A 20,583-nucleotide genomic window follows, 5' to 3' on the forward strand; every position below is an offset into this window, starting at 1 on the left:
GTTATCAAAAGTAATAACAGGTCAGAGTCCAGGCAGCTAATATTTAATTTCACAGGAACTCCATTATACTTCGGACGCATACTGAGTGCAGCGGTACACACGGGACAGTGATATAGTGATACACGCAACACAATGTAACAAGCAGTAGTGAAAAAAAAATAACCCTCACTTTCTGCCCTCAGAGAGGAAAGACACACACAGTTTGGTGCAAAGTATCCACACTGGCACCTCCTAAAAGAGCTGAGCTTTTTGTTTCTTGACTTAGGTTTCATTATTTTACAGTACCACATAAAGTTCTGATTCCTGTGCAATATATGCACAGTTAAGATAAGAAAATTAGAGTGCAGCTTTGTCACAAATCATTTTTATAATTCTGATCTCAGCACAAAGAAATTAATTAAATGATTCAGTTTTTCTTTTCTTTATTGTTTTAAATGATTTCCATTGCAGATCTGAGAATGTAAAGCAGGGAGCCATGGACTTTGATGGTAATGCAGAGATTATGAAGAGCTGACATCTCTCCACTTATCTGATCTTGCTTAAGTGAGCCTTTTGTACAGTGTTAGACTCAGGTTTTCACATATTTGCCAAACAGATGTGGCTAACTGAATACAGAGGGGATGCCACTCAATATATGGCAGGCTGAGAGAGTATTTAAGTATCACATTCACAGCATATGAAGGATGATAGCTGTGCTCTTCATCACTTATACAAGCTAATTTACATGCTCTTTAAATAAATCTTTAAAGTATGCTAAATCTTTTTTCCTAGACGAATTTACACGGTACATACATGAGCATGAATCCTTTATCAGGTCATAATGCCCCAAACAATTCATACATAAAATTAAATGTTCCATAAATCACTTCTTCACATGATCCTCTTTAGATTTCAGTCAGACCCCTAGAGAGAACCTCATTTTGATTCTGTAATTAGACATTTGTTTTTTGCGAGACTGTCTAAGTGTTTTGAAATTATTCAAATGTGTTAGTAAATCTTCGCTGATTCCCACAGGGGTCTGTTTTAATTAGCTTACTGTCATTCCTAATAGAGGAGAAATTGTATCGATGTACATTCGCTTACATTTTTCTCTCTGCCACCTCATTTCTTTCTTCAAAACATTCTCAGTCAGAATTTTTATATAATTCACTAGATAAGCAATTCCCTTTTGTAGTTCACTTCAAAAATACAATGGGAATACCCCTGGTGGTCACGATGGTCCGAAGCCCTATAGAATCACATAAATGTATTGGCTGATGGTGCTTAAATGACACCCATTAAGGAGCTATGCCATGGGCTCCTTATAAGCGTCCGCTTGCCGCCGCCTTCTCAGATTTTCTTCACTTCAAGTGCACGATTTGGTCTCAGCCTGTGTTGTTCTGGTAACTCCCACCCTAACTAGTATTATTTTCTTTCTTTTGAATAGCAACGTGAGGATGTCGTTCAGGAAGTGTGTGCATCAGTGTACAAGATTCAACATAGGTGAATATACTCACAAGAAATGCGTTACTTGTCAAGGTCAAACTAGAGGAATTGGATTGCCCATATTGTGACATGATGAATGTACCAATCCTTCTGCCTCAGACTTTGTTAATGTGTGTCAAGCAGCAGAGCACGGATACTGTTATGGTATACTGTTCACATCGGGTCAGCCACTGACGCAGCGTCAACGTGAACTATGAAAGAGAATGTCTGGGTTACATAACCCTGGTTCTCTGTGTAGGGAACAAGATGCTATGTAGCTTGCCATACTGCATGGTTGCTGCACAGGCTCATGTCTCTTGCAGAAAATCTGAAGAGAAGGTGCCAAGCGAATATTTATTATTTAATATGATATAGCTTCTTATTGGGAGTTGCTTAAACGCCATCAGCCAATAAATTGTTGTGATTCTATTGGGCTTCAGACCATCGTGACCACCTAGAGGTGTTTCCATTGCGTCAGCTTCTGACGAAGCATCGCGTTCCCTACTTAGGAACCAAGATGTTTTCTTTACAGCCTTAAAGCACTTTAGCACAGCGTTGTAGAGTTGTAAAAATGATCTCAAATTTGCTTATGGAGTTATAATAACAATGCTGAATCAGAAGTCCGTTTTGTTCTAAATTAAATGCAAATGAAATTAAACAGACTATAATTTCAAAATTACTTACTATATGAATATAAATTTGTTATACAAGCACATCACCTATCGGAGCAGACATAATTGGGTTTAACAAGTCAATTTGGGGAAGATAGACAGTCATTTCCGATTTCTCAGCTCAATTCTGGTTTGTTTAGGCATCAGGTGCTGGTGCCATGTGAGTGACAGATAGATTCAACACGCCCTATCTCTACACATGCATAGTAATTGGATGGCAAAACTACTCTATGTGTTCATTCGCAAAGCCTGTATGTTGCCATATTAGTTATATATGAAATTTTACTCTACAGCATTTGGAGCATTTATGAGTTATCATTTAAAGAATAGTATGCATTTATTTGGCCTTGGTTGTTAAAACAGATTCTGAAAATTGCTTGCGGGGTGTGGATAAGTCGTAATGAAAAAAGACATATTAAGCAGATGTCCGAGGTGGATGGCAAGTCAAAATATTCATGCTGCTCTGATTGTCTGATTCAGAGAACACCTGAATGTGGGCAGCATTTCTACAGGGTGTATCTATTGTTTGGAGGAGCAGGTGTTTTCAAATCGATTGAGCAATGAGAGGCCTCAAGGCTTTAAGTTTGCATTCAAATATAGAGTGTTTGTTTGTTTTGTTTGTTTGTTTGTTTTTATTCACCTGGGAATGCTTGGATATACTGGTAAATAAAAGATAAGCTTGTTCCAGTTCTCACTTCTTATCTGAGCTCCCATATGTACACAGAACAACCCTGAGATCCCTGTGGTCCATTTCTGTTTTGTTTTTTTTAAACCTTTTTCCTATTCTTTTGTTTCAGCAGAGCAGAACTCTAACACCAAAAAGAATCAAAAGCCCACACTTTTTTATCTTTCTTTTTCAAATCCGTTTGGTTTGGCATCGCTGCATGGAGTTGTCAGTGTGTGTACTAATTTGTGGATGGGTTGTGATGTGAGTAATGATGAAAGTCACTGGGACACATGGCAGAGCTGCTATGCTGGCAGTAATGTAATTCCAGTCACATAGGTTTTAGCTTTGCGTAGGGGCTCCACTTGAGCGCTGCGGCCCCGTGCTTTGTGCTCACAGCTCCCCCACCAGGTTCAAACACTCCCTCTCCCCCTCAGAACACCCGAGCATCCCATCATTCTCTCACAGCACATTCATGCACACCCCCCTGTCAGTACCCATCAAAAACAACCAAGTGTCTGTATAGACATGGCCAGGAGCCATTCCAGATCTGTGATAGAGCTTTCAGCCTGATTGCTCTTTCTTGCTGTTTAGGTGTATATTTGTCATTCAAGTGATTCAAATGATGTCTCCATTTGGGCTGAGATTGTGTAAAAAGGAGTGTTATATTGGGTATTCTTGAGTATGGGGTCAAAATAAGTTCGGAGTTAGTAAAATATGTCTCTATTTGCCTGTGAGGCAGCTTGGGGAGATGCAACTTACATTCAATACTTTTATTCAAACTTAAAATCAATAGGGACTACAATATGCATTTGCAGCCTGAGGCTATCTTTATTCAATGGTAGAGTTTTGTTTTTGTTTTTGATGAGGCTTTGAATAATAGACCTTAGTCAGGGTAGACGGCAGATTGAATTTTATGCAGATGAAAACAAGAGCTGTGTCCCAAATGACGCACTATGCACTGTGCACTTACACTATGCAATATGCACTTAGCTATGTAGTGTATGAATTTTCAAAGTGTAGTATGGTCTCAGATGTTTTTTACTACAAGAAAGCAGTCACTGTTTTTCAGCTAATGGAAGTGAAGTTTCAAGTGCATGCGATGTGTTGTCGCTAGCTTTACCGCATTAGCAAATCTCGGTTGAACACATATCTCAAATGATGTACATATTTACACAGTGTGGGGTGATGGTAAAGCTTTCAACTCACATTTGTAAGGTGCTGTCTTCACAGAATTTACGGTAGATGCCACATTCACCATTAATTAAATTAGTTTTGTTAGGCTTGCTTCTGCTACCTATGTAAAGCCACAAGCGCTGATTGCGTAAAATGTCAAATTTTTATTTTGGTTGAATAAGTACAATATCTGGGTACTCGTAGTACTTTTCTTTTTGTTGCATTTTCAGTGTGATACTCACACTACTTGCAGTACAAAATGACATAGAATACTGCAGAAGTATGCGATTTGGGACACAGCTAAGCTTTTATGCAATTTTATGTCTACTGAAATTTTTTGGAAAATTTTATTTTAAAAGTTTCGCCAGCTATACAATCAAAACCACATCTGACTTTGTGTATGTTCTCTGGGTCCAGAACCGGTTCCATCTGCAGATGATGACACGTACGCCCCCTTCAGGTCTAGCGGAGCTGCTGTTAGCAGTGTTGCTGAAAGGGGGCTGGCAGGGTGGGGCAGCCACTCTTTGTCCGGGAGGTGGGAACACAGGAATGCTGGAAGAACTGGAACAGAGGGGTCATCTGGGACTGGATGGCGCACACTGGCACCTTTGGGAGACCCTCAACTTGTCCAGACTAGAAACTGGAGCCACAGAGGAAGGAGATGAGAAAGTGAGGGAGCAGAAGATGATGGAGCTTCTCTCACAGCTCTTCAGCAGGACTCCTTCTGCTCCAGCATCTTCCGTGGTGCTTTTTGGCTCTGACCCGGAATGTATGGCCACTGTGCTGCATAGCGCCCACCAGTTGAGCTTTGCGTTGCCCCTGATGCACTGGATAATGGGATACCCACTTAGTCTGGATTCTCTACATTCCATCGGCTCCCCCCAGGGCCTTCTGGCTTATGGGGAGGTGAATCGCAAGCCCCTAAACTTCTACATAAGGGATACCCTGCAGCTTATTGGCAGGGCAGTGTATGCTGCTACAATGGTGAGACCGGACCTGGCACTAATCCAGAATATGGTAAACTGCTTTGACAAGCCCAATAAACATGAGCTGCCCTCCTCTGGACAGTACCTTGCCCGGTAAGCATGTTTTTTGTCTAACATTTTCCAGTGTAAGGGGTCATTCACACAGCTAAATGGAGTGCAACGGAATTGAACAGAAGGGGCGTTTATAGGCGTATTAACTCCCATCCGTTGCTAATAAAAATTACTTAAAGTGCTTCTCTGTGTGTAAATAGATTAATCTAATTGGTCCATTGTTTTAAAATTGACGTTGATGCTCTGCGCTAATATTGCTAGATGCTGAATAAACTGTGAGACTTGCCCTAACGGCTCAACACATTCATCTAATGTATGATTAGACCAAAAATTTTGCAAATGGAAGGCAAGAATGCTTCCTGTGTGAATGACCTCCTAATGTGTTGGAGAGTAGCCAACTACAAGTAGCAATGCAACAAAATTGACTAAATGTTTCAGTAGCATGACAGTAGCTCAGCTATTTGCAAAATATTGTAGCATTTCCAGTAACAAGCTTTTTATTCAAACAAGAAGTGGTGTAGCATGACAAAACGCTGTTGTTTATGTCTCATTATCACTAATAGCCTACATTTTTGCACAGGTAGACTACTCCCCATTTACCATGTTTCACATACTGATTAATGAGAAATTTATGGGCAGCTAGCCCAGGTATTTAAACAGAGGTTTCGTCAAGACCAGACCATCCAAGACCCAGACCCAGACCAAGACTACACCCCTTGAGACCCAGACCAAGACTAGACCCTTCAAGACACAGATCCAGATCAAGACCTATCCACAAGACCCAGGCCAAGACCTGTCGGTTCAAGGACCAGGCAGTACATTTTAATGAACCAAGATGCTGAATTTATATTTGAAGAATCTTCTTTAAAGTTTTCAAAAGCAAATTTGACCACTGCAGTCTCTGTCATTTTCCAGACAGCTATATAGAGAAAACAGACCAGTTTTACAAGATGCCTTTGTAACCCAAAGGTGTCACAAAGCAGTTTATTCTTCTGCCGTAAAAAAAGTCAGATAAAAAAGTGTCATATATGGCTCTTTATTACAGGCATCATTAAAAAAAATAGAAATAAGTAAAAATCCTGAATGATAATACAGTAGATTGTTAAAGAAATAATAAAATTTCTGTTTATCCAATATGATCTTAATGTATTCTTAGTGGATACTTTTCTGATTGCTTTAGAATTGGTTCAAAATTATGAACAATTACTTCAAGATTTTTTGCATCATAAATTAACTCTCAAAACACAGATGGCTGATTCACATGTTAATATTAAATACCAAATTCATCTTCACTAATCAAAGTTAAACCGAGAGATGGAAACGTAATTGAAAACTATTGTTGGAAAATTAAACTATTAAAACAGCTATGCATAAACAGAATGTTCTTCACGGACAATAACACTGACCATCTCTGATTGAAATAAAGAAAAACAAATGCTGATGTAAAACAATCGCAATAATTGAAAAGAACAGTTTGAAAGAATTGTGAGTTCATGCTGAACTGAAGTGATTCACAGCTTCAGTGATTATAAAGGGAGTGTTCTTTGCTCACTTTCTGTATATTATATAATTACAATTTAAATCACAATTGTTTTTCATGCTGCTAAGAGAAACAATGCGAAGTTGACTGTTTCTTTGTGTTGTTAGACCATAGTTCTTGCACTTACATCCATATGATGAGCGAGACAGTGCTTGTCAATCATGCAAGATGACACAGAGGCAGAAGTACTTGCAAATTCTCAGTAACGGTGAAGATGCCATGCTAACTAGTGGTTGAAATAATTATCACATTTAGTGCACTGGTAATACACTGCGGTCTTGACTAAGACCATAAGCCGAGACCCAAATCCAGACTAAGACACTGAGTAATGACACCCAGACCAAGACACTGAGTAACGAGACACAGATCCAGACCAAGACACTGAGTAATGACACCCAGACCAAAATACTGAGTAACGAGACATAGATCCAGACCAAGACACTGAGTAATGAGACCCAGACCAAGACACTGAGTAACGAGACCCAGATCCAGACTAAGACCACCTTTATATGGTCTCAAACGTCTTGAGACCAAGACCACAAGATCAAGACTCCAGCTCTGATTTACAATGGAGCTGCATGGCAGGAGAATTGGACGTTAGATAAGGAAGCAACTATTCATGGCCTTATTTGTTGAAATCATTTTAGACAATCTGTGCCAAAGAAATCAAGCATCAGTTTAAGAATGCAGTGTGCAGACTTATTATGTTGGGAAAGACTTTTGCAGCCAGATATCACTGGTAACGGTTTACCTATAATTTAAAAAAAGACTCTCCTTAACATCATTGTAATTCTAAATGATCTTATTTGAAATTTTTTCATATCATGTATATTTTCCCCAATTTTTGTTAATATAGTAAAATAGACATTATTTTATGTATCTGTGTTTGTTAGTAGCTTTTATTGTAGCTAACTACTTTATCAAAAGTGTTGATTGATTGTAACTTAAATGCTTTTAATTATAAGTAGAATGTAGTTTGGCATTAAGCCAGCTTCTAAGTAACTTCCCCATCACTTGTGTATAGCCTGTCAATATTAAAATCTATTATATTTGTATTTCATAATCACTTATTCATTTGCTAGCTGCTCACGCAGTGCAGTCATTTCAAGCTTTAAATTAACTTTTGGCCATTAGTGTGGGTAGACATATTCAGCACATTTTCTATAAAGGCTTTTATTATAAGGTAGTAAATATTCTCAAAGGAAAATGGCTGTATAAGTATTCCAGCCACTTATATTAAGTCACAGGAATATTCTTTCTTGGCTCCAGCATGGTTGCATATCTTAAAGTTATTTTCCTAATGGAACCACTGGAGACTTTAAAACGCAATTACATGACTAAGGGGCATTTTAAATACATTAATACCTCCTTAATCAAAACAATATCCCTGTGTGCATTTAGATAAACAGTCAAGTTAGCAAATATACAATGATGTACATTCTCAGCAGTGTGGAATTAATTAATTTATGCCACTTGTCTGCTCCACTCTGTGGTGTGGGCTTCCATAGAAAAGAAAAATTACAAATGAGATATCATAATAGTGTTCTATGCAAGAATGAAAGTCAAACAGGTTTGGAACAACATGAGGATGAGTAAATAATTACAGAATTGTCATTTTCTGGGGGAACTTTCTTTTTAAGTCTTATGCTTCACAAATGTTTCTCCTAAGAAACAAACCTTAGTAGGTTAATTTTCTCAAAAACTGTAAACTCTGGGCCTCATTCATGAAACTTTCTGAAATGTATGAGTAAATTCTGAGTAATGTGCGTGTAAAGTGGACCTTCCCAAAAACTTTCCACCGGATTCACAAATGTTTCGTACTCCCCAGATTTGTTAGTAAAATATGTATATGTTTTCGTAAATAGGGGCATGTGGACATTCATTCACAATTATCTTAATCCATGGCCATGAAAAACGCCATATAAGGAAGGCACCAGACTAGGTCGTAAATGCTGTTAACATCTATGCGGAACAGTAATGAAATCATTTTTAATAATGAAGTGCATTCACATAGTAAAAGTTTGATTTAGCAAACACAATAGCATCTAAAAAAAAAGTGAGGACTTACTGTTATCACATGTTTTTGCTGTCATCTGAGGCTCTTTTGTTTCTTTTAAATCAAACAGTTCAAGAACTCAATAAAAATGGTTTGACATGAGTGTAAACAATGTTCAGTTTATGCCAGGAGGAGGATGTCCACCACCAATAAACTTTTCTGGTTGAGTTTGCTGCACATCGCCAGCATTATTTGTGAAACTTCTTGGGTAAATCATGACGGTAACAGTGATATACTTGCAACTGGAAAAATCTTCAGAGAAATGTATAGAATGCCTGAAGAAGATCGTTGACTGAAATGCTGTAAGATATTACAGATTTGCAAGCTACACTACAGTGTGCAGACTTTTCCTAGTTGTATTGTGTATGCACTTGCCCGCGATGTGTTTTATTTATTGGTTTAACAGAATTAGCACTGACCATAAGTTCAACTGAAGATGATTTACAGATGCCTATACTAAATTATTATGAAACCTAAATTATAGAGCTCATATCAAATTAAAAAAAATTGTCCAACCAGTCACGTTAGGGGCCCTTCATTTTCATGAACTTTTCACCTAATATCAAGCACTTCTGCTGGAAAAACGATAAGCAGAGTTAGAAAAAAAACTATACTTTGAAAATATAAATGCAAGCAGTAAAGAAATGTTTAGGCTATGGTTTAAAAAAAAAAAAAGTTTTTTTTTTTACTAATTTATGTTATTTTTTAGGTTAATTTTACTGATTTAATTATTAGTCAATTTAATTAATGAATAATTTGTTAATTATGTTTGCATGAAAGGGCACAACATGTTCGGATGTCTTAAGCACGATTTACACGTCGGGAGCAGGTGTAAATTTTGTTCATACAAATTAACGTTTTGAAAATACGAAAACTTTCAGAGAATGTTCATCAGCACGGCTTTACAAACAATTTACACAAAAGTTTGTTCTGCTCATGTTTCATGAATGAGGCCCTCTGTGTCTATGTGGCACTATAAAAATTCCTGTGTTTGTTTTGAGAGGCCCGTTTAGACCCACCCCAACAACATTACTCAACCAATGGCGTGAGTTGGGGGTGGGAGTAGCTCTTTGTTTGATCAACGGCAGTTTTGAAAACATGGTGTATTTTTGCAATTCCATTATAACCGCTAGTGTCACAGAAATTACATATTTAAGCTATAGAAACATTTTATACAACATTGAGGAGGCTTAATTCAAAGTTAACTAAGAACTCAATTAAGCCTCTGAGTTATGACAGAGCAACCAATAAAATTTTCCTCTGGGCTGCACATGTCCTCTCTTTCACTCTCTGACCTCTAAAAAACAGGACAGGGAGTCTTTCTGTATTCAGGCTGTCTGGCTCTTAAATGCCAGTGTCCAGTTCAATGTTAAGAGCTCACAGAGCCTCCTGTCCACTGCCTCTCAGACTGATGCATTGTTATCTTTGTGCCAGGGGAGGAGGCTCTCGGAGGGTTGTGACATTAGCTCTGTTCCAAAACATAGTGAGCTGCCTTGCTGTCTAACTGAAATGCAACTTCAGTAACTGATTTGGAACACTTTAAATAGAGTAGGCAGCAACTCATCATTCCAATAGTGCTTCCAGTAAAAGCACAAAGGAGACTCAACAATTCATGTCTATAGAGTTTGGTGTTGCTAAGCTAATGGCATAATACCTTAATAAGCATAAAAATACATGGCACACAAGTAATATTTGGCAAAATATTCAATTTTTAATCAATAATTTTTTTCAGAATTATTGGCCAAGTGTATTTATAATCGACATTTCTCTTGCTTCGCCAACCATTTTGGATGAGTTTTTCACTGAGCCTGCCATAATGGGATGCTGCCGTAGGATTTGCCCAAAAGAAGGTATCTTAGAAGTTAGCATAATCATCTTTTTGAACAGTCTTCACGACTGGAGTGTCCCTTTGATGCCTTAAAGTGCTTCCTACTCAGGCAGCTGAGCTTAAGATACTATCACTAAACCAAGCCAATGTGTTTATTAGATTGTTTCGTACACCCTGAGGGGAACTAAATGCAATAACCTAAGAGAAATTAAAAGATATATAGCTGGAATACAAATTGAAGAGACACCGCTGTGGTGGGGTTGACATTAAGTCCCCATCCACAATACTGGATAACTTATCACCAAAGGCTGGAGAAAGCCTTACCTATCTGCTCTCTTCCACAAATGAAATTTTCTGTGGTGGAAAAAAATGTAAGATTAAAGTGCATTTGTTATATGTGTCTTTGCTCAGATAAGTAAACTTTTCATGAAATGATAAAATATGAGACTCGGGAACCCTGAGATTTTCTACTGGATTGAATGCAGTGATGTAATCTTTAATATTCACCTCATAGTCTGAAAATACCCCATGTTAAGAAATGTATTTGCTTTGAGAAATAAGGGTATATCACAGGAGCACAGGTAATAGGACTGTTCTACAATGCTATTGATGTTGGAATCTGAAAACACAAATCACCACAACACTATTGTTCCACGGAGCTGCTAATGCATTCTCAGAGTTTAATAGTAGACACAACAATGGCATTCTCAGTAAGGATTCAGAGGTATAAAAAGAGAATGAGCTTTTGCAATGGTAAACACATTATCCTGATTTTTAACTTCTGCTCTCACACCAAATCAAGTGTTCTCAAGGGGTCAAGCTTAGGGCCATCAGAAGAAATTAATGGTCCAGACAATCAATTTACCCCTTTTATTTTCTCTGTTCTGCTCTGTTTTAATGGAAGTATGCAGTTATGGTCGCACAGAGTGCATATCATTTATGGTCTCATTTAGCCACACATTACAAGCCACTTCCGCTGGGGATTTTTCATCCTCTCTCTGTGACCCAGACATCATCCACTAGCCCTTTGACTTTTCTACATCCTCAGCTGATTTATTGATGAAAATCGATCATCTAACTAATTCATGGCATATATTCAGCCATAAAAGCAGTGTGGTTAGGCAAGAGTATGCAAGGAATGACAATTAAGTGATCTATGCTGAGCAACCCAAGAATATAATATCTAGAGCTACATGGAGGGTTATTCATCTATAAACAATGCTTTACTTATTTATTTGGTTCTTACATTTCAATGATAGTTAACACCACTAAGGTTGTGGCAGCCTGATAGTTATGGACATTGACTGTCAAAGGTCAGATATTGCTTTCAGGTGAGGCTAAAGATTTTGCGTATCAGCCTTTGGATGATTGCTTGGGTCATAATCCTACCATTCCATCCTTGTGTCTTTTGAAGAAAGGCTCTGAATTTTAAGGTGCTTCAAGAGTGATCTATATTTCCTTCTGTTCGCTGATTCCTTTTTCTAACTGTTAAAAAAAATTGCTTGTGTCAGAATTTAAGATAAAATCTTTTGGAATGTTAGTTTAAAAAACAATTTCCCGGTACCTGTGAAAATCAGGTGATGTTTAATAAGTAAGAAATAATTATTTACACAACTGAAATGGACTGAAATATTTTTTGGAGTGTGACATTTATTCCTTACACTAGTTTTTAAGGCTCACCTCCTCTGGCTATTGTGTAGGATTCAGTTAGCTAGAGATTCAGACACTTTTTCCTTGTCATCTCATCACTGTCTATGCTTTTGCTGGAAGCATATTTATTCCCCTCACGATGCTCATGTCCTTGCTGTTCATAGGTTTTTGTCAAACACTTCATTCACGGGGTTGACAGGCCTAGTGCAAGTACAGCACTCCCTCTCCAGGGTGCTTACCTCCCAACGTTTCCACATCTGGAGTCTACAGCGGGACCCTCTAGGCCAGCCTAGTTGGGTGACCGTGGCGAGTTGGCAGTCGGGCCAGTTGGAAGTGGAGGAACAGGGCCTGTGGCCAGGCATGACCAAGCGCCACTGGGAGGAGGGCCCAGGGATCAGGCTAGGTGGCCGCTGGCAAGCAGGACTCCCAGTTGCAGGCAGCAGATTGCGGGTGGTGACCTTGGTCGAGCACCCGTTTGTTTTCACACGGGAGGTGGATGATGAGGGCCACTGTCCAGCAGGCCAGCTGTGCCTTGACCCTCAAACCAACAGCTCTGAAGTCCTCAACCAGCTGTTCAGAGAGCTGGAGCAAACCAACAGCAGCTCACTGCCAACGGACATCCGTAAATGCTGCTATGGATATTGCATCGACCTGCTAGAGAAGTTAGCAGAGGACATGAACTTTGAGTTTGATCTTTATATCGTGGGTGATGGGAAGTACGGGGCATGGAAAGGAAGAAGATGGACTGGGCTGGTGGGTGACCTTCTCAGTGGTATGGCTGATATGGCCGTCACCAGTTTTAGCATCAACTCAGCTCGTAGTAGAGTGATAGACTTCACAAGCCCCTTCTTCTCAACCAGTCTGGGGATCCTTGTGCGCAGCAAGGACACAGCTGCACCTATTGGTGCCTTCATGTGGCCCCTTCACTGGTCCATGTGGGTGGGCATCTTTGTGGCACTGCATATCACAGCACTTTTCATCACCCTGTACGAGTGGAACAGTCCATTTGGCATGACACCACATGGACGTAACCGCATCAGGGTCTTCTCTTACTCGTCTGCCCTGAATCTCTGTTACGCAATTCTGTTTGGCCGTACTGTCGCCAGTAAAACTCCAAAGTGTTGGACAGGCCGGTTCCTCATGAATCTTTGGGCCATTTTTTGCCTCTTGGTTTTGTCCAGTTACACAGCCAACCTAGCAGCTGTCATGGTGGGGGAGAAGACCTTTGAGGAGGTCTCAGGGATTCACGATATCAAGGTAGAGCACTGCATTTCATACTAAATTGCTGTAGAGGTCTTGTTTTTCTTAAGTGCTATAACCTGGGTGGGTGGGCAATATAGTGTAGCTCACTGCAAAAATTATTTTCTTAATCTGTAGTTTAGCATTGTTTTCCAGTACAAATATGTAAATATTCTTAAAACAAGACAACTTTACTTGAAAAAACTGTGTAAGGTTATAAGACTTGTTTTCAGGGCATATATGTTGAATTAAGTGTATTTTCTTAGTTTTTTAGTAATGAGTTATTTATTGATAAAGTTACTGTTAATAACTTTTCAAAAGTTCAAAGAACTGTCATTATTATTTCATTAGCTTTTCACTTTTGCATACAAATTTGTGAGTGTGTGTGTGTATTCTTATTGACCAAAAACCATAAGAATATTACAATATAAATGTTTCCTTATATCGCCCACCCCACCTTATACTGTGCTTTAATATTGCCAAGTGTGTATCAGAGTCTGTTCTCAAACATTTTCATCAATTCCTGTTTCATTCGTCTTTTCAAGCTCCATCACCCATCTCTGGGGTTTCGCTTCGGCACAGTTCGAGAGAGCAGTGCTGAAGACTACGTAAAGAAGAGCTTCCCTGAGATGCACGAGTACATGAAGCGCTTCAACAAGCCCACAACTCCAGATGGAGTTTCTACACTCAAGTAAGTTTTTAAACCCAGGAGAGCAACCAAAGAGATAACAGGCACTTGAACATACAGTACTGATGGTGAAAAGTTCAGGTTATGGCAAAGAAATTAGTGAAAGGGAGGTAGATCTAATAAAATGATCAAACTGAATTTCTGAGTGGCCTTCTTCACTTGCAGTAAATACACTTGCAATACAGAGTACATGAGATTGGCTATAATATTAAAATCACACATTTATATATTTTTAACATGATAAAATCAAATGGTATTGAGCACGGGCCCCAGTTCACATAAAATAAATAAGAGTTTGATAGGAGCTAAGCAACTTAAAAAGAGCTAAAAGGGAATAGTGCTCAGTAATTGCACAGTGCTGCAGGAGATACACACAGGCTGACAAAAACAAAGAGTCCAAAGGCAGAATTTTTTAATCATGATCCTATTAAAGGGGGTAAGAAAAGCACAATATGAGGGCATCATGTTAGTTCTTACAACTTCAAGAGCTGTTGACAATGCTGTTGAATTACTGTGGATTTTTGTATAGCCCTTTTTGAATCCCTTTTTTTATTCAATTGTATTTACCTCCTGCTTTCCATGGGCAGTAATGAACCTTATATAGAGTATACATTTTTGAAGGGAACAAATAGTGACTGTGGGGGATAAACTTAAATTTTCCTCAATGGCTTGTTCTGTTGATTAATTTGGTATAGATGACTAAACATTGTAAAAACATCTTTCCAAGAAATGTTCAGTAGACAAAAAAAAACTAAAAAAGAAAAAAAACTAAAGAAAATACGAGTTGAGAAAATGTAATGTAATCTAGGACATGTATAAAGCTTTATACAGTGTGTGCCATTGTACAGACTGTAGTTCTATTCCTCACAGCCTTGTTTTCATTCCTGTCTATGGAACTAAATATAAACTAAATATGCCGCAACTCGTTCCATTACTGTGAAGTCACTACAGTGCGTTCCTACTGCTGTCACGCTAACGTTATTGGTGGACTGCATGTCTGACCAATCAATAATGGGACATGTTGCCAGTAAAACTAAGATAGCAAGGAATCAGCTTTCTTGTCACCAAAAATGAAAATTGTGCAGGGGAGAGTGTTTTATTTAAACTGCAGCAGTGCTCAATGCATCTTATCATAAACAAGAAGACTGAATCTATCTATGTAGGAATCAAACCCGCTCAGACTGATGATAATTTACTTTCCACTCATAATCCTTTATTATATCCATGTATGTTGTTGCAGCCGAATCATATACAGTGAAACTGCTCACAAAAACTTTAACTTTAACTCGACTCCAATATCTCACAGGAGACGAGTGACGTGAGCTCCACTGACACCCTCTTCACTCCTATTGCCCCAAAAGTCACTCCTCATTTGCATAAAGTTAAATTTTTGCCAACTTTCTCAAGTCGCTGGACACACCTACATTTAGTCACAAGAGGTCACTGGAAGATTGGGTTACTTTGTCGCTGGAAGTCACTGCATGTGTGTACGAGGGTGAAGGTGTATAGCGCAGTGTTAATTTTAGCAGGCAATTATTTGAGAATAAAGTGAAATATAATAAGCCTAATTTATATAGAAAGGAGGCGTGTTTGCACTGAAAAGAATGGCAATGACTTAATTTAAAGGAATAGTTTACACCAAAATAATAATTCTTTCATCATTTACTCACCCTAATGCTATCTCAAACTCATATGACTTTCTTTCTTCAGCGGAACACAAATAAAGATATTTTGAAGGATATATGATGTGGTCCAAAAAGGACACACAGGCAGCATAAAAGTAATCAATATGACTCAATTTGTTTAATCAATTTCTGCTAAAGCTATACAATTGCTTTGGGTGAGAGACAGACCAAAATGTAAGTCCTTATTCACTATACATTTTGACATCTGGCCCGATTGAAACACAGTGCAGGCTAAAAAATGATGATGCTTTGAAGCTGCACGTGGTTGCCAGGAAATCAGTTTCAGTTTTATTATACATTAATTTCATTTTCTAGTGTTTATCATTGATATGGACCCCATTGACTTACATTGCATGGACAAAAATACATACTGTAACATCCTACAAAATATCTTTGTTTGTGTTCCGCAAAAGAAATTAAGTCATACAAGTTTGAAACAGTATGAATGTGAGTAAATCATTTTTGGGTGAACTATCCCTTTAAAGGGGTCATGTCATGATGAATTACATTTTCCTGGATCTTTTGACAAATAAGAGTTTATTGTACTATAACAAAAATACTGTAAGTTTCAGAACTGAAAACTTCCTCCCCAGTCCAAAAAGAGCATTTATTGACACCAAGCTGAAAAAAGCTCACCAAGCTCGTTCTCCAGTTCCGCAACTTCCCTACGTCAACTTGGGGGCCTTCAATAATGCATGACCATCTCCACATCAAGAGATCAATGCCTCCTTTTAAAACATCGCCTCTTTGGCTTGCCCACTGGTGCACAGTCAGAGTGAATAATGAGAGGTGGACAGGTACAGCCATTGCTATACACCCAGAGGGACAATTGCTGTAGTTGTTATTTAACTAACAAAGTGATTTCAATGTCGTGGAAGATTTGAAAACATTGTGCTGTTTCTGGCTGTGGAAATTTAGTGTCTTTGCATAGCCTTCTGAAGTATGACAACATTTGGAAATAGTGGGTGAAGTTTATTTTTTAACAAAGTTTCTGATCGATCAATGTGGGATTATATGTTTTGTAAACCATTATGATTTAGACTTTTCAAAGAAACTTATGTTGAAAGATGGAGAAGTACCAACTATGCTGGACATGACAGTAATGCTTATGATTAACCAGTTTAATACTGCTGTTTCTGTCTGTGTTTGTTTGATATGTAAGGAATTGTATAGTCAGCTGTTTTTAATCGCAAAATAAACCATGATCAGGACTCCAACGCAGAGTTTTATGCTTGGAAAAAACAGTTCCACGAGTGACGACTTTAAAGATGTTAGCCAATCATAACACTGTGATGTATATAGTCTTAAAGGGGACAGCACACAAAACCAAGTGTTTCAGACAGAGGGCCAGAGGCAGGGTGAAAATTTTTTAATTTAACACTTTATTATGACTGTTTTTTATGCAAAAACCTTTACTAACATTATAGGTGAACTTCAAGAAAAATAATAAAGTAAAAAATATTTAGTGAGCAGCGCTATTTCAGAAAATGTGTCTGTATTTAAACTTCATTAAGGGCTCTGGGATTTGCACTATAATACCATGTGCAAAAGTGCCGCACTTTTAGCGTTACTGTTACTGCAGTGAATTAATCCCTGAATTTCAGAATCTTGATCCAGATAAAGGTGGTCAGAAAAACAGTCACAGTACAAGGACAACATATCAGTTCTCACAACCTCATGAGCTGTTGACATTGCTGTGCAGTCTTCTCCTCGTGCGCTGTTAAAATCATTCCTCTTTCAAAAGGAATTATGCGCATCATCTAGCTCCCTTTTTTACACATACAGAGTGCACAGGAAGAGTCGATAACAACAAGTGACTGCTCTCCAGTTTTTTTCTCTGTTTTCTCTGTTTCCATTCATCCCTGAAAGAACAGGGACTGCTGCGGACCCCAAGCTTAGAAGTAAGCAGAGGCAGTCCCTCTCAAGTAAAATCCTCTAAACTTGCTGAATGAAGCCAAAGGTTTTCTTCAGAGAAAACAGATAACTCAAGCACACACTTACATGCACACATACACACTAAAAGATACAGAGTAAAGCTCGAGTATTTTTCTTTGTACTGCCTTTCATGACTGACGCTGCCTTTTCTCCCATTTCAAATTCTCCCCACTTGATTCATAAGAGACACCTTACATGGTCAGCATTTTTACAGTTGAGAAGCTATAGTTCTGAATCCTTGGGGGCAGGCTTTTTTTGACAAGCATCCAGGCAGATTTTATGCTCAAAAACATTGCATAACAGTTGTAGTGGTAAAAACAAGGTTAAGTTTTCCAAATGTTCCTAGTACTGTCCCTTGATTTAAATCCACAATGGAGATTTTGATGCAATGATGTCCTGACACGTGCAAAAATAGATCCAGAGGCAGATGGAAGATTGAAAATGATGCTTGAATTTATTGAAAGAAAATAAATCAAACAGTTAACTTTTGAGCAGTTTGAAGGCTTGTAACACAATGAGCAGTGAGCACCATGTGCATGGTCAAATGACTGTTTGCTCTTGCACCAGCACCCCCAACTGCCAGGGGTGGCATACACCCTTTTAAACCTCCTTTCCCTCCATACCTATAGAGGGCACAAACTCACAGAATATAAACACACACTTAAACCATTAACAATATTACTCATATAATAAACTGAAATGGATTTGTTTTGATAACATAATTGAAATTAACAAATAATATGTTATTAAATAAAAATAATATGTATGGCTCCTACAACTGTGCTAGTTTCATCCTTCAAAAATTCCCTGAACTCTGCACTTTATCATTTTTCTGTCACACTCGAGGTAAGATGAGGTCAGTTGATGAGCAAGCAACCCAAAATGTAAGTTATTTTGTAGTGAAAGTCTTGATGCCAGTTGCACGTTCATTAGCGCTATGACAGAAGTCATAATTTAGTAATATATGATTATTTTCGACCCTGTCTCTGGCCCTCTGACTGAAAAGCTCGGTTTTGGCATAAGCGTCTCCTTTAAACTTCAGTGGAAACGCCCACTGTTATGATTGGCTAACATCGTGCACCCACTCAAATAAGGCCATATTTGAAACTCAATTGGAAGAGAATGAACAAAGCTCCACAACATTATAAAACTAAATTTCAGGGTTTACACATAACACAACACATTGCATCCGAATATATTAAACTGTTCACTCAATCACATCAGCACCATAAAATATCAAACAGCCATGACATTTGAAATATTCATGAATGAAACATGAATGTTTACTCACAGTTTTGTGATTGGGTCCAATATTGTTTTTAACTTCCCCATCCTTCAATAAGAGTTCCTTTGCAAAGCTTGAATTGTATTATTACTGGTTCACAACAATCCACGATGTTATGAGCAGGATAAAACTCACATACATAGTCCAAAGCACAGTGAAATGATGCACAAACATAGGTGCAATGAGGTGCACATCGCCGGAAACACATAGAAACGACCAAAGACGTCCATCTAGTGCGTGTTTACATACACCAACAATTAAAAATAGCACAGATGTGTGAAATAACACGTTCAGGATGAGTTTGTGCTCAAAATAGCAAGAGGCAGAGCAGCTGAATGAAAGAAAATGGCGTCTCCTGTTCTGAGTTGTAACTTGACACCGCGTCTTTTAAAAGTGCCGCAAAATACATGACAATGGTCAAAGACGTCTGTCTAGTGCATATTTATATTAAAAAATAATTCAAAATAGTCCAGATGGGTCCCCTTTGGTGTTCAGGAACAGTCTGTCTGTCCTGCTCTCTCTCTGTCTCTCGAACTGAGCGGCAGTGGGTGGGGCCAAGGGTGCGGTGACGCATGTTATGGGATGTGTAAATGCAAATGAGCAATGTCTTGTGATGTCACGAACACACAGATTTCAAAAGGAGATGTTTCAGCAGGATGGTAACTATAAATGCTCTTTTCAGACTGTGGAGGAAGATTTGAGTTCTGAAATTATGTATATATATATCAAGGTAAATTTTATTCTCCATTTCATGACCCCTTTGAGTCTTGATAGATTCTTTGCCTCCTTTTATGTCAATTAGGCTTCTTATAGATTCTAGCACTCAGAACTGATCTACAAGATTTGAAATTGCATGTTGCAGATTGGTTTCAGCAAAACATTTTTGGCCATGTTTGTGCCTTTATCTGATTTGCGTTAATGCTTTAGTAAATTGGGTACTAAAACAACACAGTGCATGCAAATAAACCACACAGTCAGCGTCACACCATTTCATTCTTAGTGAATTCCCCCCAGATTTGCCAATTATTATTATTATTATTATTATTATTATTATTATTGTTTTTTTCCCTTTCTTTTCAGGGTGATGTAATCCATGCTGAGTTTTTCCAATTTGATTCATTGTGCATTGTTGTTACTTTCCATTGTGCTTTTTTTCAATCAACTTTCAATCAACCAATTCCCAATTACAAGAGAATTTTAATTATCTTATGTTTGGATGAAGACATCTGTTTTGCTTCACTCTGATTATATTCTTCTGTGTGTTCAAGGACAGATCCCCCTCAGCTAGATGCCTTCATCATGGACAAGGCTCTGCTGGATTACGAGGTGTCCATAGATGCAGATTGCAAACTCCTGACTATAGGAAAACCATTTGCTATTGAAGGTAATAACCCCTGTGCCCCTGGTCATATTGCTTTAAAGAGTTGCTTTGCAGCCGTTTTAACAGGATTGCATCTGTGAGCCGGGCACCTTTGGTCACGCTACATTGAATTACATAAGCTTACAAAAGCCTTGAAATTCTTCCTTGAAAGGACACAAGGTTGTGCTAAATATTCCACATATTCAGAAGCCAAGTTTGACATGTCATTTCATAAGCAAAAGCTATTACAGTGTGAAGATGGGTTTTATGGCAGTCACCCAGCCCTGTCCACACCTTTCATCCGG

General features: G+C 38.4%; 1 protein-coding gene across 2 annotated transcripts in view; it reads left to right on the forward strand.

Moving 5' to 3' along the window:
* The window catches only part of LOC127442285 (glutamate receptor ionotropic, NMDA 3B-like), a 67,934-nt gene that overhangs the window by 21,145 nt on the left and 26,206 nt on the right, over positions 1 to 20,583 (forward strand). For both annotated transcript variants that reach the window (XM_051700188.1, XM_051700189.1), the window contains exons 2-5: positions 4,393 to 5,054; positions 12,251 to 13,343; positions 13,871 to 14,016; positions 20,187 to 20,302. In XM_051700188.1, coding sequence (XP_051556148.1) covers positions 4,393 to 5,054; positions 12,251 to 13,343; positions 13,871 to 14,016; positions 20,187 to 20,302 — 2,017 coding nt within the window. The remainder of the gene's footprint in view (positions 1 to 4,392; positions 5,055 to 12,250; positions 13,344 to 13,870; positions 14,017 to 20,186; positions 20,303 to 20,583) is intronic.

Source organism: Myxocyprinus asiaticus, chromosome 6 (assembly GCF_019703515.2).
Source record: "Myxocyprinus asiaticus isolate MX2 ecotype Aquarium Trade chromosome 6, UBuf_Myxa_2, whole genome shotgun sequence".
Lineage (NCBI taxonomy): Eukaryota > Metazoa > Chordata > Actinopteri > Cypriniformes > Catostomidae > Myxocyprinus > Myxocyprinus asiaticus.